The sequence below is a fragment of the Tenrec ecaudatus genome, chromosome 2, assembly GCF_050624435.1.
Source record: "Tenrec ecaudatus isolate mTenEca1 chromosome 2, mTenEca1.hap1, whole genome shotgun sequence".
In the NCBI taxonomy this organism is placed as follows: domain Eukaryota; kingdom Metazoa; phylum Chordata; class Mammalia; order Afrosoricida; family Tenrecidae; genus Tenrec; species Tenrec ecaudatus.
The window spans coordinates 65,446,823-65,473,279 of NC_134531.1; the positions used below are offsets into that span (position 1 = coordinate 65,446,823).

At 48.9% G+C, this 26,457-nt stretch overlaps 1 protein-coding gene across 1 annotated transcript in view; it reads left to right on the forward strand.

Annotated features, from left to right (window-relative positions):
• Positions 1-26,457, forward strand: part of PIK3R1 (phosphoinositide-3-kinase regulatory subunit 1) — a 96,150-nt gene that overhangs the window by 45,786 nt on the left and 23,907 nt on the right. The window contains exons 3-4 of the mRNA XM_075541119.1: positions 22,271-22,363; positions 22,819-22,893. Coding sequence (XP_075397234.1) covers positions 22,271-22,363; positions 22,819-22,893 — 168 coding nt within the window. The remainder of the gene's footprint in view (positions 1-22,270; positions 22,364-22,818; positions 22,894-26,457) is intronic.

Below are 26,457 nucleotides of genomic sequence, written 5' to 3' on the forward strand. Positions count from 1 at the left end.
CAGATCCACGCTCTCCTGTCGGGTCACTGTGAGTCGGGATCCCCTGGCAGCACACAGCAACAGTGTGGTACTCGCTGGGTCACGGAACCGTGCCCATTTGCCATCACCACCAAGATACTAAGAACCCAGATCCAACTGCCCTTGAGTCTCTGCTGACTCAAGCCACCCCTTTTGACCAGGAGCGGGGAACTTGCTTTCTACCAAGGGCCATTTGTTTATTAATACATCATTTGTGGACCATCCAAAATTGTCAACTTAAAAAAATAACCTGCTTGTTTGATCAAACATTTCATTTTAACTCACCCCTACTGTGATGGCTCAGACCCCTGGTAATATGTAGCAAGTTGTGGGCTGGGCTGCTAACCGAAAGCTCAGCTGTTCAAAACCACCAATTGCTCTGTGGGAGACATATGGGGCTTTCTGCTGCAATAAAGAGACTCACAAGGGGCAGTCCTGCCCTGTCCTAGAGGGTCGCTATGAGTCGGCATCAACTCTAAGGCAATGAGTGTTTTTTTTGAGTTATGTGGGGACTGGGACTGCTTCTCTCTGGTAAGTTGTGTGAGGTTAGCTGGCACTGATGATTTCAGGGGCCGGGGCAGCCTATGAGGTCCACGGACTCGGTGTTCCCCAGCCCTTCCTTAGGATTTCCGAGACTGTTGATGTTTATGGGAGCAGACACCCTGGTCTGCACTCACAGCCTGGTGGGCTTTTCCCCAGGGACCTTACCCTTTAGCCGGCTCTCATATCTATAGCCTGCATCGCCACCAGGCATCCAAAATGCCTTGATTGGCGTAGCCACCACGGTGTGACGTGGGGACCTGGTCACAGCCGGTAACATTCCAGGGGAGACATGTGCTCCGAGCTTTGCAGAACCGACTTACAGATGAGCTTGGGAAATACAGTGTGTCAGTTGGTCATTTCCTGCGTCGAGATTCAGCCACGCTAGGGGTAGCCCTGGTGTTTGGGAGCCTGCGTGCATGCCTCTGGCATTTTGTTCCTCCCAAGTGGCACTGCCCAGGGGTTTTAAATGGAGCCTCCTGGGGTTTTCTGTAAGTTACTTGGGAATTTTCAAAGCCTGCTGGACAGGGTAGGGCCTATGAGCTAAAGAAATCTAACTCATTAATCTAACTCATTTCCTAAAAGCTGCTTTTCAGAAGTGTGTGGGTCTTTACCACCATCCTTATATGTTCACCCGGCAACTGAACAGTGCTCCCATCCCTGTTGCTTTGTGACCCCTCCAGGAAGAAGGGAAATGAGGGAAATGATTCATTTTCTGCTTACAGGAACAAGCTGTTAGCTATTCACGATTTGTGTGTTAAAACGTATCAGGTTGCTGCCTCTTCTCTCTCTGATTTAAAAGAGAAAACCCTTATCTTTCTATTACACTTGCTTTTTGCTTGTTTGGTTAGGACGTTTCTGAAAGGTAGACGTTAACATCATCCAAAGATCTGTTGTCATGATGGAAGTTAAAATTCTTAGATTCTAAATTTTATTTTAAAACACCAGTTTAATAACTTCTGATGGAGGCACACTTTTGATAAAGCCTTTCCAGCTCATCTCCGGGAGCCCAGCTCTTCCTGCCATGACTCACCGGTGCTCGGTTCAGAAGATTTAAATGGGCTACATAGTATTTCGGAGTTGGCTTTTCAGTGTCCCCCCAATGATGTTAAAAAATAATATTTATAATGTGCATGTCTCCATGAACCCAGGTGACCCTTGAAGTTCCTTGTTCGAGCCCCGCTGAGGGAACAGAGAGCACTTGTGAGCTGTCAGCCACACAGGAAATGCACGAGAGATGGCCAGCTCTGGGGATGGGGAAGGCCAGCAAGGGGGATGGATCCCTGTAGACCTGGATTAATCCCAACCAGTGTGCTGATTATAGACCTTTGCTGATTACAGATTCCACTGCAAAAAATTGGAAGCATGTTTTTGTTGTTTTTTTTTTTGTGAGCGCGAAATTCAACTCCCTTCAGGCTTTCCAGAGTTTTCAGTAGTCCATTTTCCAGCCTTTGAAAGTTTTGTTTTAATTTCTGTATGTGTGGACAACACACACACACACACACACACACACACACACACACACACACCAGTAACAACAATTCAGCAGTTTCCGGGTGTACAATCAATCTGGTGGCATCCTTTCAGACTTTGTCACTTTTAAACCAGAGTATATCCATACTCACAGGCCCACCGGGAAAAGCGCCCTGGTGCGGCCTTGAGGGAAGGAGTGCGGGTAGTGTCCAAGGCAGGGTGGGGCTCAGCTCAGGGAGCCCCTACCCCCCCCCCCCAAGCTGGGGGTTGTTGGGGCCCCCTGGCAGCAGGCAGGGAAATGACTAACATTGGAGATGGGATCATGAGACAGCCCTGTCTCCATATCACCATTGGGGACAGGCAGAGTTCACACTTCGGTATCTAAAGACCGACACCTATCTGCCAAGCGTTTGAGCAATCCTCCCGCTGCCCCCTCCCTTGACGTGAAGAGCCACGACTGTGCATACACCCCACCATAAGTGCAGTGGGGTGAGAGTGGTTGGCCCTTGCATTCTTCTTGGGCTGTTGAGACCGAGAGTCCTCCTGTTCTAGGCCTCTGCTGCTGGCTGCAAGGTCGGCAGTTTGAAACCATCAGCCGATCCTTGGGAGAAAGAAGGGACTTTCTACTCCCATGAAAGAGTTACTGAGTTACCATCTTGGAGACTCATAGGGGCCATCCTACCTGCCCTGTAGGGTCACTATGAGTGACATCGACTCGGTGGCAGTGAGTTTGGTTTGGGTTTTTTGGTCACACTGTCCAGAGCCTGGGGAAGGGGAGACATAGGGACACAATTTCAGGCAAACGTTCTCGGAGCCTGCGTTCATGCTGCCCTAGTATCTCCATGTGTCCTTCATTACCCAGTTGCCTTAGGAAATGGTGTTTAAGTTGGCAGTTATACTTAACTGAAAGAAAAACTTGTCCTTGGTGAGATTACTGATTTCACAAAAAAAAAAAAAAAAAGAAGGAAGGAAGGATCAAATACCTAGAGAAGGTTTGGGTGGGGGTGGGGTGGATACACAGCATTTAAAAGTGTGGTGAAGCCAGCAAGTTCACAAGAAAAAAGCAGAGTGAAATCTGGTTTCAATTTGTTGTCCTGCGCTCAGGATAGTGTTTCAGTAGTAAACCCTAGGGAGTGTGTGTGCATGCGCACGCACAGCACGATTTTCGAAACCCTGTCTTTAGGACGTCTGAGTTGTGTCGTCCCTAATCCCATGATTAGGGATGGCCTCAGTTTCTAATTCTGATAGCAAATTAGGTGTTTTTCTAGCTATGATAATTTTCAAGGGACTCTGACACAACAGACGGTTGTCTTCCTTAGGCCAGAGGTCACTAACGTGTGTGTGTGTGTGTGTGTGTGTGTGTGTGTGTGTGTGTGTGTGTGTGTGTGTGTGTACAGGGGAGCTGATTTTCTTTCTTGAAGCCTTGAGTTACTGGGGCGCAGTATGTGTAGGCAGGGTGCTTTGGGAATCAACACCTTGCTGCCACCCAATGGTCACTTCTGGACTTGCAGCTGCACCGTGGGCAAACCGAAAACCCATCTCTGTCCTGGGGCGTTCCTGGGATGGAAAGGAGCGCTAGAGGGAGCAAGCACATCAATGGGCCTTTGAGGCGGGGGATGTCTTTACGGAAGCAGATTGCCACGTCTTTCCTCAGAGAAGTGGCTCCTGGATTTGAACTTCTAGGTTAGCAGCGGAGAGCTTAGCTTCCCCAGAGCACAGTAGCTATAAAGTAGACCTTGGTTTGCCATTTCCTCACTTTTTCTACTGTACATGCCCCCTTGTATTTATTCTTATTCTTCCCTGACACATTATTTGACCCATTTGTTGCTGCTGCTGCTGCTGTAGGTCCACTGTACCTCATTTGTAAGGCGACTACAGATGTAAGTAGCCTGTCCCCCCCTCCTGGCAGCACTCTTGAGTTGTATCGATGCAGTACTCGTGCGTTTGCCCTGCTCTCCTTTCTTCCCTGGATTGTTCCTCGTATACATACATGCATCCTTTCCTGGAGGGCTTTTGCTCTCCGACTAAGCACTGGCTGCTTTATGGATCTCTACCGGTCCATCCTTTTTCAGGACAAAGCGCAACTTCCCTTCTAGCGACGAGGGCACTTTAAACGGTGGCTTTACCGACTGGCCTGTGTGTTCCATGACACTTACCCTAAACTGCAGATGAGGATTTATGTGCCCCGGGGGACGCAGACTGAACTTGGAAGAAAGCACCAACTAGCAGATGGAATTATTCTGCCTGTGGAAGATTTCAGCCTTTGCAAAGCAGACTCTGAGAAAGAGAAAACAAATATTCTTGGGAAGAAACTGAAATTGTTAGTACTTGGCTAGGAAGCTTAGGAAAGAAAGGAACACTCTCCTCTGGTCTCGGGAGCCCATTCAGCGTGAAGCACTGCTCTTTTGAAAAGAAGCAAACCAACATTGATCTCTGGGCCATTTATTTGACTTGAAAGGGGCTCTAGTTCTTACAGAGGAGGTTCTGAGCCCTACTTTAAGCAAAATGATGGTTTAGATCAGCGGTTCTCCACTTTCCTCGTGCTGCGACCGTTTAAGAGACCCCCAACCATAAAATTATTTTTGTTGCTACTTCATAACTGTCATTTTGCTACTCTTATGAATCGGGGACCCCTGTGAAATGGTCGTTCGGCCCCCTCCCCCCCGCCAAGGGGTCGTGATCCACAGGTTGAGAACTGCTGGTTTAGAGAGTTATGCAAGTTGTTCCCAGCACCAGCTAGTCACTGGGAACAGCTGGGACTTACTGAGGTGCTTGCCGATGTCTACCGTGAAGTGCGGGGGATTGGCAAAATGGGGTACAGGTTTCTTCCAGCTGCACACAGTTGTCTTGTTAGCATTTTCCATGGTAAGTGAAATGCATGCTTCATACATGTTTGGCGTGAGGCGTATTCTCTCAGCACTTGCCTAAGCAGGTGGGAAGTTTATCCAGAGGAGTGACCCAAAGACAGTGAACTCTAAACCCATCTGTCTCCCCTCCAAGAAAGACCCAGTCAATGTCTTCTTGTTTCCCCCTGGGCTCTGTCGTTTGGTTTTTGTATCTTTATAACCTTACCCGGGGTTTTTGTTTTTACGTTTGCCCTTTGCTCATTCAGTATGCCCAGGACATCGGAGTGCGCACAGCCGGCTGCTATAAATCAGTTCACCGCTCCGCCTCCAGACGCCCTCTGATGCTCGCCGCAGCTGCTGGGCTCCATGAGACCTGCTCTTGGCTAACACGCCGCTTGGCCTTCCACAGGTCCAGTGGGTAGATGCCTCATTGTCCTCTCACCTCTCTAGTTTGGGTGGAAAACCGCATGTTTACAGGAAAGAATTTTGTATCATGGGGTTTTAGGCTTGAAAAGGACCACAGAGATTATTCAGTCCGGCTTGCACAAAGCTCGCTAAACTCCAGGGAGGGTGGCTGGTGACGGTGCTGGCACGGTTGGAATCTCTGCACAACAGACCCCACCGTCGCAGATGGTTTTCTTTTCTAGATGTCCATCCCAAGGGGTCGTCCGTAGAGTGGCGTTATTTCAGCGAAGTCCTCCCCACCCCCACCGCACAAACAAGTGACAAAACCCTGCGATTAAAAGTTCTAAGGACAGGCGTATGGTGTCTGCCCATGTTACTGCTTTTCATAGTTACGGCACTCTTACCTTGCCGCTGCCCTAACAGAATGATAAATATTTCAGTTAGTCACCCGTTAAAGCTTATTTTACGTTTGTCTATAATGTTAATATGATTTAAAGGAATATGCCCTTGGAAGTACTTAGCTCTGGTTCATACCTTTAATCGTGTTTCTTTTATGTCTTAAAACTTTCATGTCATGCGGGGGAGTCGACTGCAGAAGTACAGTCTTGATTTTTCTTCTCTTTCTTCCTCCCTCCCTCCTCTCCCCCACCCCCCTTGTCAATGAGGCAGATGAAGCAGTATCTTAAATTAAACCCGGGTTTCCTGAGGTTCTGGAATCTTATTCTTGAATTTTCCACTGGGTAACCTCCAACTCCTTCTCCTGCCTTTGTCCTCAGCTGACACGAGTCAGGCAACAGTTTACACCACGAATGGTCTGGAAGCTGTTGGGAGGCCGCACTTCACTGGGGAGGGAAATGCTTCCAGGGAAACCGATCTGGATTGGGGTCTTGGTAGCTGGGGTGCTGCGGAAGCCGTCCGGGGCTTACACTTCTGAGCGTTCCAACTGGGTGGTGACATTTCTCTGCGTCTGGTTTTCGAAACTCGCCGGAGGACAAGGGCTCAGTCCCCGATTTGCGGCGTCCTTCGGGGCCACTGCTCTGGATATTTCTGTCAAGCAAAAGCTCGTCCCTCGCCTCAGGTGGGGAAGGAGTAACCACTTTCTGAGCAAAGGAAGTTAGTGTTAGAGGGAAAGGATGGTGAATTCAGGGCTTTCCTGGAGTCTCTGGCGGTAGTCACTCCTGGCCAGGCGACATCCAACTACTAGCATTATTTTCTGGGTCAGCCTCCGATTCCTCCTAATTGGCTGCTTCGGCAGTCAGGTCAACAAGCCCCCCTTGGGAGCTGCTCTCCAGACCCTATGGGATCAGCAGCAGTTCCAAGCGAGGGCCCATCGAGTCGTCCATGGGGAGACATGGGCTTAGAGGGTTTCGGGAGGAAAACACTTGGTCTCGCTCACAGTGAGCTGTGTCTTCCTTCCCCTCCGCAGCCTCACTGCTCTGTGGGCATCCTTGCCTTGCCAGGGGAGCGGCTCTCCAAGCGGTCCCTGCTTCTCCACTTGGAAGCAGAGAGGAAATCAAAGGGAGCCATCAGCTGTTGACGTAAACCAGCGGATCCCGCAAAACACTGGTGTCCTCCGGAGCGATTGCCGTGGAAGGGTTGTTTGGAACGTGCACGTTCATAGATGTCATTTGGAATAGTATTTATGTTTTATAGATCCCCAATCAATAGGGATTGGAAGGCTTTGTCCTGTGCAGGATATTTCACACCCAAAGATGTTGGTATACCATCCTAAAAAAAAACACAACAACACAAGAAAACAACCCACAAACACGTGGGTCCTGCAGACTTGGTGAGCGGGTGTCTTGTGGTGTGGTTTTCTGCAGTGTTCTGATGCACCTAGCAAGCAGTGGGACGCTGGGTTCAAGGAACGGAGATGCCAAATCTTTAAAACAAAATATCTGTCTGTTCAAAATAGCGCAATAGTTCAAAGCAGCTTTGGTTTCCCTGACTAGCTGTTTTTCTTCTTTTTAATCCGAACTTTAGGTGTCAATGTAGGCCTTTTTCTGTGAACAACTTGTTTGCTTTGGAGGTTCCCTGGCTTGTCGTTGGGCTGCTGACTCCAAGGTCAGCAGTTTGAAGCCACTGGTCGCACCTTGGGAGAGAGATGGCACTTTCTACTTCTGTACAGAGTTACAGTCTCAGAACCCCAAGGGGAGGGGGTGGTGTTGATGGCAGGGTCTAGGGGACAGTGCTCCCGTGGCCTATAGGGTCACTGTGAGTCACCAGTGTCTCAGTGGTCGTGAAGTTTTGGTTTTGGTTTTTGTCTGGTTTGGTTTTCTGAAAATCACAAAGTATAAAGCTTTTTTTTGGGGGGGGGGCGGTCGGGGGATTAGGGTAATCTACAACAAATAAAATCCAAAGTAACGGACAGTGTGCTAAGGGGCCTTGCCTCCGAGGCCTGGCAGGCATGTCTTCTTCTGTCTCCTTTATTGTCCCTTCTGTTTGTGTCTTGTGCCCAGGACCAGACTTCTTAGCGATCACTGATTTGATAAGGGAAATGACATTAGCTCCCACTACGGAGATGTGAACTCGTAAGCAGGCCTGGGGCTTTCTGACTTACCAGCCCAGTGATACAAGCTCCTTCAGTCACCTGCCGTCGCCGACAGGAGGGACACACCTTCTACGTTCATCTGAAGCTGAGCCTGTTGCAGATGGAGAGCTGGCAGCCAGCTTGAGTCCAGGAAATAAGCCTTGACCATCCACCTTGCTCGCTCTCCCTGCCTGGCCCGACTTCCATGTTGCTACCAATCTCATAATCTTCACCCACCTCCATCAATATTGAGTTCATCCAGATATACATTTCTTTATCTGTAGATTCACGACTTTGGAAGACATTCAGTTTAAGAAGAGGTTGCTAGTTGTTGTCTGTTACAGCCACTTACTGAAAACAGGAGTCATTTTGCCATAGTCCCATTGAAGGTAGGTGTCAGGCTCAATGTCAAAGCAACAGTGTAGTTAGCAAACAGTCCAAACCAACCCCCCACCTACTCCCCCTATTGAAAATTACAGGCCAATGGGGTATTAACCCCATGATATATTATTACGGTTTTCCATTCTACCACTCACTTAAATGCATTCACCTCACTTCTCTGCCCCCCAGATATTTGATATCCCTTGGTTATCTCCCAGAGAGCAATGTTTTTGTTGTTGTTGTTTTTTGCCAGGTTTGCATCAACATGATGGCTAGAGGGATGTTTTTAAAGTAATTAATGTTTCAATGTAATTTAGTTTTATTGACTGGGCCTGGGAGTTTCTTGTTGTTGTTTTTTTTTTTTCTTTAAAGTCTGTTCTAGAGCCTAGGTTCCCAAACTCAGCTGATCATTAGAATCTCCTGGGGATCTGGTGAAACTCCGATCCTTCAGCTCCACTTGGAATCGCATGAATCGGAATCTGCAGCAGGAGGAGTTTAGAACCCTGAAGTTTCAGCGATTCCAGTGATCAGCCAAGATTGGCGGACCTAGGGAGGTTTCAGAGAATCAAGTTAAACTTTTCTTTTTTAATCATGTAACTGGAGACTCTTACAGCCATCCATACATCAGTTGTATCAAGCATATTTGTGCAGATGTTGCCATCATTCCCAAACATTTTCCTTCTACTGGAGCCCTTGGTGTCAGCTCCTCTTTTTCCGCATCCCTCTTAAAGGAGCCCTGGCCAAGCTGTGGCTGAGGGGCTGGGTTGCCCCCAAGGTCAGCAGTTGAAACCCATCAGCCACTCTGAGGGAGGAAGACGAGGTTGTCTGCTCCAGTAACCCTGGGCAGCATGGCCAAAAGTCACCATCAGCTCGATGGCAGTGGCTTTGGTTTTGGGGTGTAAACCAGTGTGACTTTATTGGTACGACACCGAGACCCAGAGATACTAAATGTTATGCCTAGAGTCGCCCAGTCTGTCAACAGAAGAGCTTCGACCTACAGCTCGTGCCCTGACTCACTGTTGCATGTTATTCCGGTGCAGCGCAGCCACTGTGTGAGGACTTCTCATAGGATGTCACCACCGTCGTGCACAGGAAAGCATCCGTGCCTGTTGATGGAAACGGAATCCACGTTGTGTCTTCCCAATCGGTGCCATTGTTCGACCCCCAAAGGTTATTCTCTGTTGGACCCTTGGGAAACACCCATCTTCAAAAGGCCACGATGCACAAAGTGACCGACAGGGGGCCTCCTAGTACAGCCTTGTGGATGCATTCCCTTACCTTCTTGTCCCCTTGGTGAAACACCACCCCAGCACCTTTGGAGCCAACAGAAAACATCTGTTGTTTTATTTATAGCCACGATTTCTAAGAAGCATATTCTATAGCAGATGAAAAAGTAGTTGACAGCTCATAATTCATAAAGTCCCCGAGGCCTAATCTGATAGAACACAATGTACCAAACCCTCCTGTGGTTCCAGACCTATCGCTCACTTCCCTTTTAACCGAAGACCGGCGTGACTGGCGCAACGGGGAAGTGGAGCAGAGTGGCCATGGTTGTTGAGAAAGAGGCGACTGGGTGGCGACCATGAAAGGAGGAGACCCCACGGTCGTCCAAGAGTGCTTTTACCTCTGCGCCCGCCGTGCCACGGAGGTTTAGCAGTGGATCCGATGCCACCACGTTGATCAGCTTCCCGATGGCTTGCGTCCGTATCCGAGTCAGGCTCGATTGCCAACTTTCCTCTCTTTCTTCGCCAGTTAGTGCTCGAGGGGGTCCACAGATCACTTTCCCCCTGCTGGCTTTGAAGCAGTGTGTCTGCCCCATTCCTCTTCCATCCTTTTCAACTTATTTGAGAATTTCTTGGAGCCTGGTCAGACCTCTTTCTATAAATGTGTGTGTGTGTGTGTGTGTGTGTGTAATGTATATATTACACACACATAATTTACTTCTATTGGTAGCACCTGCAGGGTATCCCAGCTTAATTATGATATAGATTGGTCTGACACAAATGTTCTCCTTAATGAGCCTCACCCCCACCCGGTGATTAACTCGAATAGCCCGTTTGTACCTTGCTGAAAGTGATGAGTGAGCCAGCTCTGTGGTGTTGGGTAAAAGTCATTACATCTTTGGGGAAGAATGTGCTTAGTTTAGCCTTTTGCGAAAATATTTAATAAATGCTGTGTTAAAAATACTGAGCCTGGCTCGGTGGACTGGCTGGGACTCAATCCCGATAAGGCATGGGTGATGGCAGGAAGCACCCAGGCTCCCGCATTGTTGGGAAAACACCCTTCTTGTCACGAAGGCTTGGAGCTGGGGGGGGGGGGGGCGGGAACTATCACCAAATGCTTTGTTTCTGTCTTGAATCCTGCAAAGATTTTTCAGCTTCTGCTCATGGCTCAGTGGCCTGAAACATGCCACCTAGGGAAGCCACCAGGCTTCCTGGGTTGCCCCTGATCCGGTTTGATGTCAAGCCCCTCTTTAAACCCCAGCATTGCTTGCCCTGCAGGCACGACTTGGAGCATGCCTCAGTTTTGTTGTGTCTAAGATAAGGGAAATCATGACCCCTCACAACCTGGCCGGCTGTACAGCTTCAGTAGAGGGTGAGCGCAGGTTCCCACACTGCGAGTTCCGACATGAGGACAGTCACCTATGTTGTTCTTATAGCAGACAGGCTTCCAGCCCCCCTTCTAATATGGCCAATCCCCTGCTTCCACTTTTCCCTCCAGTGCACACCCCACATTTTAAGAGCTGAGTCCTTTAGAACGGGTGTGTCTGGACAAGCAATGATGTGGTGCTGGTGAGGCCCAGGTTCTAGACCTGGGTCTGACCTTACCCTGGCCCTTAGGGCAAGTGTGACCCAGGTGACCATGCCTCACTGGAGGGGGGGGCGTTTGAGGACTGGCAGCCAGTCAGGGGAGACATGCTGAGCGAAGCAAGCTCCCTGCGGTTAATCCTCTCCTCTGATAGCTAGTGTGGTACAGTACCAGACCTAATTAGATTTGAGAGTTAGACCCTCCCCGTCTGTCAGGGATATCTTCCCGGCAGGCATCTAGCCATGTGGGTGGCAATGCTGCTCCGCTCTGGTGTAAGACTAGCTCTTGAAGTCCAGGGCTTTTCTGCAACAAGTTATCAGCAGGAAGACTCATTTCTGCCAGCGATCAGGACTTGCTCTCTGCGGCTAGTGGACTCTGCCTGAATCCTCGCTGTGACAAAGTGTGGTCTGGGGCCAGCTGCGTGGACAAGCCCTGGGTGCTTGTTGCCGATGTGAGCCCCCAGGCCTGTCTTTCCATCTTGGAGAGGTACAGCCGGGGTACTCCTTCGAGGTAAGGATGGAGGGGGGCTTTGGGCATGTTGTCAGGAGAGACGAGTCCATGGAGAAAGGACATCATGTTTACTGACATGGAGGGGCAGTGACAAAGAGGAAGGGGTCTAAGGAGATGGGTTGATGCTGTGGCTGCAGCAGTGGGCTCAGGTACCGGAACACTTGGGAGGACAGTGCAGGAGCAGGCAGTGCTTGGTTCTGTGGTGCAGAGGGTCGCTCTGGGTCGGAACCGACTCAATAGCCCCTCCCAACAACAAGCCTCACCCCTGGCTTACAGTGTCTTCAAAGGCACATTCAAGTTTGGAACCACAGATGACTAATTATAGATTTCATGTTTGCTTTTGTTTGTTTGTTTGTTTTGCTTGAGTTAAGACTTATTACCTCTCTTTGGGTAAAGTGGACTGATGTACGCAACTTAATTTGAAATATATTAAAAAATAAGTGTCTGTTGATGGCTGGATGCATACGTGGCTTTGTGATGCGGTTGTTGGTTCTGATTCAGAGCGAACCCCTCATAGCACGGGGTGAAGCACTGCCTGGCCCGGTGCCACCGTGTCATTGGTCCGGTGTTTGAATCCGTCGTTGGCAGTCAGTGTCGTTCATCTTGTCATTGAGGGTCTTCCTCATTCTCGCCGACCCTCTCCTTGACCACACTCTTCAGGGACTCCTGAGTCCTGATACCCTTCCCAGAGTGATGAAGCAAAGAGGTACAAGGACCCGTGCAGGCTCAAGGTGCGTGGGTGTTCCCTGAACAGTTCCTTCAACTTTGCTGGACGGTTAAAAACGTCCAGGGGTGGGGGGGGGGATCCTTCCTCCCTCTGCAGTTGGTAGAGCAATCAGTGTTTTCTCTGATTTCCATCCAGGCTTTCTGAAAACTTCTTGTTCTGCCAAACTGGATGCATTCACCTCTTTGGCTGGCTCTTTCTCTCTCCCCCTTCTCTCTCTCTCTCTCTGCACTGAAAACCTCGTGCTTCCTTACTCTTAGCTTCCAGTCGGGATCAAACACTTCTTTCTTGTCACTAGTTTTGCCCAGACCTTCCCGCTCCTCCCCTCTCTCTCTCTCCTGGTCAAGGGGCATTAGAGATTCCCAGGCTACGCTCGAAGACCCAACGTTAGTGTCACCAACATCCTATTTGTGGCAAAGTCAAGGGGCAGTCAAAAAGAGGAAGGCCCTCGTCGAGATGGGTTGGCGCATTGACTCCCACGTGCACGGAGCCGTGGGGATGGCGCAGTGTTTCATTCTGCTGTCTGCAGGGTTGCTGTGGGTCGAAACCGACTGCACGGCACTTCACCAATGCAGCAGCTTTTTGTAAACTTGGCATGGAAATGTGTGATGACATAGAAACAGTAGCCAGATGCATGAACCTTCACATCTTTACACTGAGCTGTCAGTCGTGAAGGGACAGATACTATATGATCCTTTGTGCCCGAAATAAGCAAATTCAGACCATACCTAGGGAGCAGGAGGAAGAGGGAAAGGGGGAGGGGGCTTGCTAGGGGCCAGACCTTGAGTTTATGTTAACGGTGGAATATCTTGGGAAACAACGGTGATCATGGTTGTGCATCCTGAGAAGGGTACCAGTGTCTCTGAATTGTACACATAGACATTGTTGAATCTGTGCATATTTGCCATGCATCTTTCTACCATAATGAAAATATTTATTAAGGTAGTCACATATATAGGAGCCCTGGTGGTTCAGTGGTTAGGAGTTGGGCAACTCACTACAAAAGATAAAGCAGTTCGAAACCACCAGCCACTCCATGGGAAAAAGATGAGGCTTCTGCTCTTGGAAAGATTTCCTGTCTCAGAAACGCCCAGGGAAGTACTACTCTGTCTTGTAGGGTCGCTGTGAGTTGTAATCAACTTGATGGCAGCGAGTGGAGTGTTTTTTTTATATAAGCATATGGGCAAGGGGTGTCTCCAGGAGTTGACCTTTAGCCATGAAGTAGAGATAGTTTGGTTCACCTGGAATGCTCCTACTTCCTCCTTAGGGTAGAGCCGTGCCTTCCAGTGGCTAGTTGCTTTGGAAGGAGATTGCCAGCCCTTTCTTCCAAGGCATTCTGGGTAGCCTGGAACAACTGAATTTTCAGCTGTCATCTGTACCACCCAGAGACTCCATCAGCCTTCCCTGGACATACCAGAAAGAACTTTGGGAGCCAGTGCATGTGACCCAGCTTGACCTACATATGTGTTAGCTACCCTTCTCATTAGGGAGCCTTGGCAGGCACTGCCCTGCCCTGCTGGTGAACTGCTCAGCTGCTCACCAGAGGTCTGTGGTTAAAGCCCAGCAGCTGCTCCAAGGGAGAAAGACACGGCATTCTGCTCCCAGATTGACAGTCGCAGAGACCCTCCCTGGTCAAAATCCACTCGATGGCAGTGGGTCGAACAGAGGGAACTCCAGGACACTGGGCAGAGCTGTGCGATCGTGGCCCAAAGCATCCCGGTGCCCTCACCTTTCCACTGAAGACAAGAAAGACGAGCTGTCTTTGAAGCGCTGTGAAAGAACAAATCATTACTGTAAAACACTTCCTATGGGGTGCAGCCTTGGGGCTTGGGAATCATGCATTCATTCATTCATTCACTTGTTCATTCAGTCCAGGGCCCATTGTGCATGGTCAGGTGGTTTGCTCTTGTCTTTTCTTCCTTCAGTTTTGGGGGCTTTGGGTTACATTTCAGACCAAACCTTTCTAAATCAACAGACCAAAGCACCAACTTCCCTTTTAAATCAGTATCCTCTGAATCCTCTGGACTCAACTATCAACTCCTCTTCCTGCTACGAAGAAGGGGAAGCGCCTTTTCTTCCTCATTCACCTCCTTCCCACCCCTTTAGTTTGCTGTACTCTGTCCATTGTAATCTGTAAATCAGATTCCCAATTGAGGTGATAAGGACCACAATTAATTAGGCTAGCCTGTCAGAGATTAAGTGTATCTCACACTCGCGCATGTGACTCAGCTCTGGCTGGGTCACCAGAAGGGAAGTGGAGTGAGCGCTTCCATTTCATAAGAAGATCTCTGTCGCAGAAACCGAGCCACGTGAGCAGCGGATCTGGGAGGCTCTTCCCTGTTGCACAGCTGGGGATGGCAGAAGAGATGCAGCGAATAGACGTAGTGACCGGAAGGCTGCTATGGCTAGAGGGCCTGGGAAGACATCGCCACACTCTGGTTTACCTGTGCTGGCGACTCTTGTCACTCCCTCCCACTCCTTCTTGCTTCAGAAAGGGGGACGTGAAAAAGGCTTGGGTCCGCCCAGCTCAGCACAATTCTCACACCATTCTTCCGTGTGTTTTTTCCTTCACATTTGGAAAACGGGCACAGTAGCTCAAATAGATTAGAATGAAGAGCCCTTATTGGGGAATGAAAAGACAGTACATTGAAATAGCACAAAAGAAATGTGCTCTTTTCCTTTGACTTCTGAAATCATCGCGGGTTCCTGTTTGTCTGGCTATCTTCTAATTAAATAGGCTTCCAGTTTGCCACCTGAGAGTGAAGTAGAGAATCCTTCTTAACTCTGATGCTGGCTGGGCTCAAAAGGTGCCCTGAGCATCTCAGAGCTCCACTAGTAATCATAAGTCACACACCTAAGTGACTCTGGCGTGAGAGCAAACCGTCCACCGTGCGGACCATGTTTATGTTGCTCCTGTCCGCAGACATGCGCACCACCCTCATTTTACAGATGAAGAAAGGGGTTCGAGTGAACGGACCTGCATGAGATTACTCGCAGTGAGAAAACCAGGATTGCGAGGCAGCCTCGTTGGATTTGAGCATTTAAACATTCAGCCATTTAGAGTAGATTTAAATATATACAAACACACACATGCCCCCGCATATATGCGTATATATGCCGAGTTTTTCAGCACATTTTTTTTGAAGTGGTAAGTCTTACACATCAGTGGAAAATGTTCTTTATTGTATTTAGTTCAGAATTTCTTACTCTTTTACTTTATTTTTTTATTAATAAATCTTTTTATTGGGGCTCATATAACTTATCACAATCCATACATACATCAATTGAGCAAAGCACCCTTATACATTCGTTGCACTCGTCTTTCTCAAAATTCGCCTTCTACTTGGGGTCCTGGAATCAGCTCGGTTTCCTTTTTTTTCCCCTTCCCCTCCCTCCCCGCTCCCGCCTTCCCCCTGCTCCCTTAATAGTTATATAAATAATTATTTTATCTTATCTTACACTGCCCGGTGTCTCCCCTCACCCACCTTCCCATTGCCCATCTCCCAGAGAGGAGATTATGTGTAGATCCCTGAGATCGGTTCTTCCTTTCTACACCCGCTTCCCTCCCGGTGTCGCCACTCCCACCGCTGGTCCTGAGGGGTTCATCCATCCTAGATTCCCTATGTCTCCAGATCCCTACTGCACCGCTGTGCAGCCTCTGGTCTAACCAGGTCCGCAAGGTAGAATTGGGGTCATGATAATTGGGAGGGGAGGAAGCGTTCAAGAACTAGAGGAAGCTTCAGCACATTTTTATAATGGTGCCTCTGCTGATATTCGGGTTGGCTTATACTTGAGTCTATACTGTGTGTGTGTGTGTGTGTGTGTGTGTGTGTGTGTGATCAAGAGGCACCTAGGAAGCAAGGCCTGACAATCTCTTCCCAAGAGGCCGCAGAGTAGAAGACTGTATAGAGTGATTCTCCTACAGTGCAAGGAGTGTCTCTGAATCAGACTGGACTCACAGCAACTGCTTGAATCGATCCTTAGCCAAGGGACACTGGCTCACAGTTGCTGTGTGTGTGTGTGTGTGTGTGTGTGTGTGTGTGTGTGTGTGTGTGTGTGTGTATTAAACCGTCCATAGAACTTAAGGGCTTTAGAACTTCTGGATGTTGGTTATGACCGACACAGAGGATGAGGGCACTCGGATGTTCATGTAATGAAGATGCTGGTTGGGATTTCTTAGATTTTTTTTCCCTCATCAGAACATACATGTCCCCAACCGGCAGTCATGGGAAGGATCATTTCTGACAGACAGACCTGTTCGGGCCGCAGTCGCTAATGGGCAGGCTGCCATTTGCATTAATGCAGATTCACCCTTTGCTTACAGACTTTCTCATCGGAGTAGCTTCGCTACATTTTGAGAGGCATGTGCCAGTTTTCACACACTTCCAAGCTGCCTCCATCAGTAGTGAAATACTTGGCTTGGCCCAGCTCTGGCATCTCAGTATTTCGGCTTAAACTTTCTCTTCAGCTCTGCCAGGCACTAACTAACTCTAAACTGTCTTTCTTTTTTAATGGAGAATGTCCCCAGAAGGCGCAGCTGTGTGCTGGTTTCATCTTGCACGTTGTAGCGGAGTTGGCACCAGTCAATGCTGGGAAGGCCACTGTCCCCCACACCGCCGGGGCCCAGGGACTGTCCAGGCCTGGCCACGTTCGTGGTTTGGGAAGGGCTTGACTTGGAGAGAAGGCTCCGTCTCCTCTTTCCTGGGATTGATTGTCACCAGGGCAAAAGGGGGAAAATAGAACGAGTGGAAAAGGCAGCATTTGCTGTATCATCGGTGTTGTGCTTTGTTCTCTCTCTCTCTCTCTCTCTCTCTCTCTCTCTTTCCCCCCACCCCCTACAAAACCTGGGTCTCCTGGCTCTTCCATGCTCTCATCAGCCTCCTGCTGCTGCCTCCTTTCTTTGACCTCGGGCATTTCCTGGCCTCGCCACTGGGATCTGGTGACAAATTGGTGGTGGCTTCTGCGCTGAAATCTGCATGTTGTCCCAGGTTCCTAGGAGTGGACTTGGTCCTCCAGATCTTGACACTGTGCTCCAAATAGGCCACACACACCTCAAACTCATCCTCCTCAGAGAGGTCCAGCGATCTTCCTGGAAGGTGTCATCTAGTGAGAACACACACATCCACTCGTCAACTCAAGGAGGTTCACCTTCTGCTAACGTATGTTCTGTTGGGTAGCCGCCTTTGTATGTGGTCTCTCTCTCTCTCTCTCTCTCTCTCTCTTACTTAGACTGGTTTGTCTGGTGTTATGTTCTCTCGTGATGTGGTGTTAGCACTCGACCACTGACTTTACAACAACAAAAAAGACATCAAATTTGGCAATAATATTCCTGGTCATTGTTTCCGATTGTAATTCCTTAGAAGGGGGCCCAGTGCAAAAGTCAGCTTCAGGCTACTGTATTGACTGATCTTGAAGGCATAGTTAATATGAGGATCAATATCCTGCTTTTGAAAGCGTCAGCCTGTTGCTCGCAGCAGAAGTCACAGGCTATAAAGGCTTCCTAGGTCGTGTTTCCAAAATGTTGTATCTCAGTCTTCCAGAAGAGAGATGGGATGAATTGAAGATGTCATGCTAAGACTAATCTAGACGATCCAGGGGTGGTTGTTTTTTCAATGGCTTCTCATTCAATCGGCCCTTCATAAACCCCATTGCAAAAACTTGCTGAGCTGTGTGGTGAATCCGAACTGTGCGTAGGAAAGCATGGTTTAATATTTAAAAAGTACGTGGAACATATACTCCGTGCACTCCAAAGGGAATTTATTTTAATGCTTTGGAATGCAAGTGGTTCGGCTTTTGCTTTGTTACTCTGTGCCAAGTCAGCCATTTGAGAGTAGGTCCAGGGTTCTCTCTGTATCTCGCAGCTGCCCTAGGACTTGTCAATTGGACCTGTCTGAGCAGAACCAGCGATGGGGTAGTGCCCCCTATCTGACAGGTGGGCTCTGTTGTTGTTAGTTGCCATCAAGTGGATTCAGATTTCTGGCAGCCCCAGGTGTGCAGAGTGCGAGAGCTCCTGATGGTTCTTAGAGCGGTCGCCTGTCATCAACCTTCAGCTTGAATGCTTGCTACTGTGAGTGCTTACGACTGTGGCCACCTCAGGGACTCCAGTTAAGCTAGACTAACTGCCTCCTTCCAAGAAACACACTGAAGTAACCAAGCCAGAGCCAACCCCCTGCCATGGAGTCTGCCGACCGACAGCAAAACAATAGGGAGGATGGGGCAGAACTGGCCCCATGGCTTTCCGAGCCTGGACGTCTGAGCGCGAGTCGGCAGCCCTGGAGTGACCGGGGGCTTCGGAGACTGACCTGGCAGTGAGCAGCCCCTGTGCAAACCGTGCACCGCCACTGCTCCTTAGAGGAGTGAGGGGAACGTGTCTCGATTTTTCTCGGTTTCTCAAGTCCAAGGGAGGAGAGAGAGATGGGAACCTTTTTTTGTCTTAAAGGCATCGATGCCAACCCGGTGATGTGACAATTGGTGGGTGTCTGTTCGAGTCACAAGTAGATGGAATCTTTAATGATCATGAATCGAACTTTCATATTTGCCCGCAGATATGATGGTGCTAATGAGAGTCCGGGAGGAGCCCCACCTTTTCTTTATTAAGTAATTACCATGTCCAGTAGCTAGGACTAAAGAGATTTACTTCACATTGAAAAACAGAACGAGGGCCTGTGTGGTTTTGAGGGAAGGGGTGGAGTGGGCCCCAATCCATGTTCCTGCAAGCCGTCTCTCTGTCTGTGGGTTCTCCTCTTGCGTCTGTGGAAACCGGAATATCTCACGTTGGCCAGTTTAGTGAGCATTTGGAGGAGAGGGTGTTTGTCGGCTGACAAGCCACGGAGACAAAGGGAAGTGGTCTAGAGTGTAGCTGCAGAAAGGAGGTGGAGTATGCCCCTATTAATAATATAAATTTTTTTCTTTACATTTTTAATGCAGAAGGTTCCATGAAACTTGAAAGACATTTGTGTTTTAGGTGTGTATTTCCCAAATACACTTGCATTTGAACATGCAAAGATTTTGGGATACCATTGGTGGACTTTTGAGGCGGCTCTGAGGGTGCAGTGGTGAAAGTGTTCAGCTGCGAATCGACAGGTTGGTGGTTCGAACCCACCCGCTGCTCCATAGGAGGACGCTGTGGCAAGCCCTGTCATGGAAACCTTGAAACCCCTATCTGGAGGATCCGCCCTGCCTTACAGGGTCACCCCGAGTTGCAATCGACTCCACAGCAATGGGAAGGAAGACGGTGTTTTACTCCCCTAAACAGATCCTTTTGCCCTCCACCCTGGACACTCTGACTCAGGGAGTTTGGAACGGCACCCCACATCTCTGTTCCTTAACCAGCTTTCCAGGTGGTCGTTAGGCTCAGGCAAGTGTGGGTAACGGCACAAAGGCAAAGCCCTCGCTTGACTGTCAGGCATCACCATGTCTACACAGGTAACAGCGCGTCTGCTCTACCCAGGTTGCCTGAGGACAAGGTCCCCCAAGACTGTGCACTACACGCCGCACGCCGGCATTTAGATGCTGACTAGCCCCCAGTCAGGATGTCTGTGTCCTCGGAGAGCTTGCTATAGCCCTTTGTTTGGGGTCTTTGATGTGTTCCTGGTGCCCTCCTTCTGGAAAGTCATCTCCTGAAACTTCTACTCTGAGTCCCATGGGGTCTGCAGAAGGCAGCATGGACTTGCTGGGATCGCCCCTAGGGTCTGACCCCTCGGTTGGTCACCTGCTGTGGGCAAAACGTGCCCTTCTTTGTTTAGACTATGGGGCTTGGCTTCCTAGGAGGGTGGGTATGGTCATGTGGAACCTGTTAAATCAGCTAAGACTGAGCATTCGGTTCTTTCGCCCGGTTTCAAGAGTTCAGTAATCACACGGGGCTGGTAGCGACTATTCTGAATAGCACGCTATGCTAGAGCTAGCCAGCTCCCGTTTTTGCAGAATGGTCTCCAGACAGCACTACCGTAGGGTCTGCAGCCATCATTGAGCCTCTTCTTTTGTCCTGGCCGTTGCAATGGCTCATAGAGCTTGGAGCAAGATCACGTGAGTCCATGTGTTACAGGACCCTTTGCTGTTGCATGGGTAATTCTGCTTTCCTTTTGGGCTGTCAATCTGTGTTGAATTTTTGTGTTTGGAACATAGTCTTGCTCAGAAATTTCCTCACTGTCCTGTATGGCTTAGGATAAAGAGGAACACCACTGAGACCTTATGCATTTAATCTTTCATAAATCATGCTCACTATTCTTAGATGAGAGTCTGGTGATTAATTTTTAAAATACACAGAGTTATTCATCAATAGAGAATAAATGAGCGGCACATGTAGGTAATTTCACAAAGACAGCATTCTTACCTGTGTTTCGGCGTTTTGAGATGTTTGAGGTGAATGCATGTAGCCCCCTCTTCTGGCATATTACGGGAGAACTAATCACACTTAAAAACAGTTGCGAGTGGGTTGGAAAGGGGGAACTGATTACAAGGATCCACATGTGACCTCTTCCCTGGGAGAGGGACAGCAGAGAAGGGGGGAAGGGAGACTCCGGCTAGGGCAAGATATGACAAAATAACGATGTATAAATTACCAAGGGCATATGGGGGAGGGGGGAATGGGGAGGGGGGGGGAAGAGGACCTGATGCAAGGGGCTTGAGTGGAGAGCAAATGCCTTGAGAATGATTGGGGCAGGGAATGTATGGATGTGCTTTATACAATTGATGTATGTATATGTATGGATTGTGGTAAGAGTTGTATGAGTCCCTAATAAAATGTAAAAGAAGAAAAGAGAAAAAAATGATTAGGGCAAAGACTGTACAGATGTGCTTTATACAATTGATGTATGTATATGTATGAACTGTGAAAAGAATTGTATGAGCCCCAATAAATTGTTAAAATAAAAAAAATAAAAAAAGAGTTATATTGTAAAACAAAAAACAAACATGCAAACAGATGTTTCCAAGAGTTATGTCCTGGAAACCCAGGGGTAGTGCTACCCTGACCTAGCCGGTCGCTATGAATCAGAATTGATTTGATGGTAGTGAAGTTTTGTTGTTTTATTGTTATTCTTAACAATATAGAACTGTATTCTTAATTCATTTTTGGATTGTACTGTAAGTGTATATAACTATAATTCATTTTTATATGTTGATCTTGTGTTCTGTAACCTTGTTGAGGTGTTATTATAAGTTTTTTTTAAGTGGGTTTTTTGGGCAGGCTTTCTACATATAAGATCATGTTATCTGCAAATAAACACAGTTTTGCTTCTTAAAAAAATAAATAAATAAATAAAAACAGTTGCAAAGGTTTTCTTGGGAGTAAGAGTGCAGTTATAATGTATTGTTAAAGGAAGTTACCTTATGGGTCGTGTTCCTACCTGGACAGTTCTTCCTTCCTCATGACCCAGTGGCCAGATTTCAATTTCGGGTTAGTGTGTTTCTCCGGGTTCTGCCCCAGCACAGGAGGTTTGGGGAGAACTGGTCCTAGGCCGTCTATGACTTCACCCTTCCACAAGGGGCCCTGTACATCCCAAGTCCATTCTATCAGCCGGCCCTTCCCATCCAGCCTCAGCTACTCCACCCCCTGCCCCTCCGACCCAGAGGGAGGATGAATCTGGGGAAGAGGCCATCAAGGCCACGTGGGCAGGGGATTCTGGGAGATTCTCGATAAGGGCTCAGCCCTGGTGGTGTAGGGGTAACTTGCAGTGTTACCAGAAAAGTGGGTGGTTCAATCCCACGAGCCATTTCCCAGGAGCAAGAAGAGTCAGTAAAGACGTGCAAACCTGATGAGGCCAGCCCCCTGGGGTCGCTATCAGTAAGCATCAACTTGACAGTGGTGGGTTGGACCGCTGCCATGGTGGCTGTGATGAACAGGGGCTTGAAGAGAAGCAAGCAGGGTCCTTCTGCCCCTAAATCCCTCCCCGTGTGGGAAGAACTTCCCAAGGCAGAGGACCCTTGTGCTTGGGTCCGAGTTTGCTCCTGCCAGATTGGATGGAGGCATTCCGAGTGTGCGTCGCGTTCTCCCCAGTGGAACACACCTAACCGGGGGACCTTCTTTGTCTGCAGCCTGGACGCTTCCAGATCTCGCGGAGCAGTTCGCTCCTCCCAACATCGCGCCCCCTCTTCTGGTCAAGCTCCTGGAAGCCATTGAAAAGAAAGGTAATGAGACCCCTCCCGCCAATACCCCTGTCACTGACCTCTTGGGTGTGAAAGTCTCCGTTTGTCTTTTGGGCAGCCCATGAGGTGGGGTTCTTATTGGCTGCTGTGCATAGCTGGGCTCTTCGAAGGGCAGAGCAGTTGGGGCTGGGGCATGGGGAAATCATCTTGGTGTGTGATTTCTAGCTCACTACTAGCATGCACTCCCTGTTTGGAAACACTATGAAATGTTCCATAATTTAATAAATATATAATGAATCTGCTTCTCGGTGCTCAGAGGATTTGGCCAAGATCATTAACATGCCAGCGAAGATTAATAGTCGGACTTGATGTCCAGGAATATTTAGTACACTTCTAGAATAGACACTGGATGGAAAGCTGGAATGTCTCTCTGGCAGCAGACGCACAGGTTCTCCAGAGAACTGTGTTTTGCATATACAGTCTGTTTTGTATCCTAGGTCTGGAATGTTCAACTCTATACAGGACACAGAGCTCCAGCAGCCCGGCCGAATTACGACAGCTTCTTGATGGTGGTGAGTATCATGGAGCTAGAAGTACAAATGAGAAAGACAATGCTCTTGCCCCCCCCCCACACACACACATGCTCACACTCACACACACCCCACTAGAAGTACAAATGAGAAAGACAATGCTTTTGCCCTGCACACACACTCACATGTACACACAGCCCACTAGAAATACAAATAGACAATGCTTTTTGCCGCACACACACACACGAAGTGCTAATGAGAAAGACAATGCTTTTGCCCTATACACACACACACACTCACATATACACACAGCCCACTAGAAGTACAAATAGACAATGCTTTTTGCCGCACACACACACACGAAGTGCTAATGAGAAAGACAATGCTTTTGCCCTATACACACACACACTCACATATACACACACCCCACTAGAAGTACAAATGAGAAAGACAATGCTTTTGCCTTACACACACACACACACACACACACACGAAGTACAAATGAAAAAAACAATGCTTTTGCCCTACGTACACACTCACACACACACACCCCACACCACCCCCACACCACCCACCCCTGAACTGTTAATCCGTTCAACATCCTAGAGCTCTAACATGAAACAGTTCCCTTGGCCCGATTATGTGGCCCGTGCAGACCAGTGCAGACCTCTGACACTCCCCTCCTGGGCCCAGGTCAAAGTGTGTGCCTTTCCGCCTGTAGCCACGTGGCCAGCAGTCACAGTGCCGAGGCCCTGCGTCCTGCACACATCACTGGAGAAGCCCCTAGCTGGGCTGTCTGTTCACAGTATCTGCTCTCTTTTTCTTGACACTGAAGTTGGCAACAGCAGATGCATGTGGCTCGATGCAAGACAGCTTCTAATCCAACATAGGTCTCTTCTGACACATTCTGTCTTTTCTTCACCTTTTCCCTCTTCGCCTCTCCCCACGTCCTTCCTGTTGTCCCGGGGTCCTTTTTCAGTCCCATGCCCTCTCCCTCGCTCTCCTTAAGTCAATTCCCACTCATAGAAACCCTATAGGACATGGTTGCACTGCCTGTACTGCCCCTGCAGGTGCCCAAGACTGTAAACCTTTGTAAGAGAGCAAAGCGTCGTCTTCCTGTGGCAGAGTGTCTGGTGGTTTTGAACTGGTGACCTTGCAGCTAGCAGCACCACACCTCTCGGGCTCCCCCTCTCAAATCTTTTCTTCATTCTCTCCCAGCACTCTTCTTTTTTTTTTCCCCCTTTGAAACATAATTGGCTGCTTCACGTAATTTAAAATAAATTTAGAGGGCTGTGCCCAAGCGTGAAACCCAGTTGCAAGAAGCCCCTTCAGAAGTATAACATGATAGTGAGAATGCCGCACATCGTTTGTAAATGAGAACTTGATACGTGCCTATACATTTTGTAGGCAGCTTACGGAAACTTCTAGAAAGAAGATCTCAGAGAATAAAGGAGCCTAGACCTTTATCAGTGAATCATTTCGCTTGAAACGCCCAGACTGAACACCTGAACCTGACTGAACCTATACATTGTTTATAAAGAACTTTGCAATTTTCCTTGATGCATGGAAACCAATCTTCCTCGTGGGGCATCTCCTTTTTGCCCTCCTGTCTCCCATCCTGCCCACAGAGGCAGTAGCTAGAAGCGGATAGAAAGCTTGAGGTAAACGGCTTTGTTTTTGCTGTGTTTCTAAGCAGTTTTCAGGAAATACTGTCCTTGGCCAATCAAGAGAGAGAGAGCAGTGCTAGGTGTTCGGTGATATTAACAGACACAGGAAATGTTTAGACATCAGAAACCTTTGAAATGGAAGTTATTTGAGAAATCGTGGTTAAGCTGTATAACGTGACCAACAGTGTGATGCTGTTTAGCTAAAAGTACATAGCTCGCTTCACACCGCCAGGGCGATGAGGTAAAGAACCCAGACTCACGTCAACAGCGTGTCCATGGAGGTGTCTTGACAGACGCCTTCCCTGCCCCATCGAGAGCTAAAGATTCATAGCAAATGGGGGTTGCAATTGAAGTCTGTACTATAAAAAAATGAGTTTATTGGCCCCAAATAGATATCTAAATTGAAGGAAAAAGCTAACATTGTCATTGTCCCAACTTGGGAGTCAGTAGATCCTCGGCGATGCTTTTCAACTCCAGGAAGTTTCCCTGCAGAAGACTATGTCAGACCCTGGAGGAAGCTGGGAGCTCAGGACTTTCAGCCAATCAGGTGAATTACGAGCCAAGGACAGGGGGATGAGGCAGCCCACTTTTATTAACTCAGCCTCACGGCCGTCAAGTGCATTCCAGTTCGGCTTGACCCAACAGGACAGAGCAGAATTGTCCCTTTGGTTTTCCGAGACTGTAAATCTCTACGGAGCAGGGAGCCTCCCCTCCCTCACTCAGAGTGGCTGGTGGCCAGGTTCAAACTGCTGACCATGCGGTTATACCGCCAGATTTCCTGACCCTACATTGGATTCGCTGGCACCGAGTTGGTGCCGACTCAGGTTAGGCTCCTGTTATTTCATAGTCAACCACCAGTACAGAAACCGACCTCAAATACACAACCACCATCTTCTAGCTGTTCCACAGTCGAGAGGAGTTCAGGTGACACAGAGGTGAAAGTGCTCCGCTGCCAAGCCAAACATTGGCCATTTGATCCCAGCAGCCACTGCAAGGGAGAGAGATGTAGCTTCACTATAGGCTGCAGCCTTGGAAGCCCTGTGGGTCAGTGCTGGTCTGTTCTGTAGGGTTCCCGTGAGTCAGCAGGGCACCCCGGCCCTGGGTTTGGTTTGGGTTTGGAAGTGACATAGCTCTTACTTCTGTCCCAATTGACCTGAATCCAAAAGCCTTTGATATTTCTTTTCTTCCTACTATGTTACCCCCAAAAGAATTGCTTCTTGCTGCCTTTGAGTTCCAGTGGCCGGAGGTTCCTCCACATACTTTAAAGGCTGTATTACTGTTTCTCTCGACTGTGGTGAAGCTTTCGCAGCCTTGGCCCGATTGACACTGCAGGTTGAATACTTTCTTGGTGTGGAGGGTTATTTGGTGTCCTGTGTGATGTTGAGTGTCTGGCAGGGTTTGTGCCCCCGCCCATGAGATGCCATTCATATACCCCTCCCTCTGGCATGGCCATCAGAAGAGTCCCAGACATTGCCTGAGGTCCCCAGGGAAAGGGGGGTGCTGGGACCAACTGACAAGTTGTGGTGGCATCTTCCTTCCGAGACATGCTCTGGATTACAATAGATTTAGTGAAAATTGGGTGCAATACACTCCCCTAAAACCAGGCTTAGGGGATCTGTAGCGCTGACTTGGCTGACTGTGAAAGTCACCTCCTGACAGGTGTGCTAGGTGTGCCAGCTGTGGGAGGCGCGTGGTGGGGTAGATTTCCTGCAGATGGGGAGACTTGGGCAGTTGTGGTGGGTAGGCGCCTTTGAGCCACTTCCAACACACAGTGGCCCTCTCTGCACAACAGCGCCCTGCTGCCTGTTCCCGCAGCACCTTCACGGCCACGCTGATGTTTGAGCCCACGGGGCAGTGACTGTGTCTACCCGTCTGGCCGAGAGGGTCTCCTCTTTGCTCTCCCTCCACTTTCCCAAGCATGATGGCCTTCTCTAAGGAC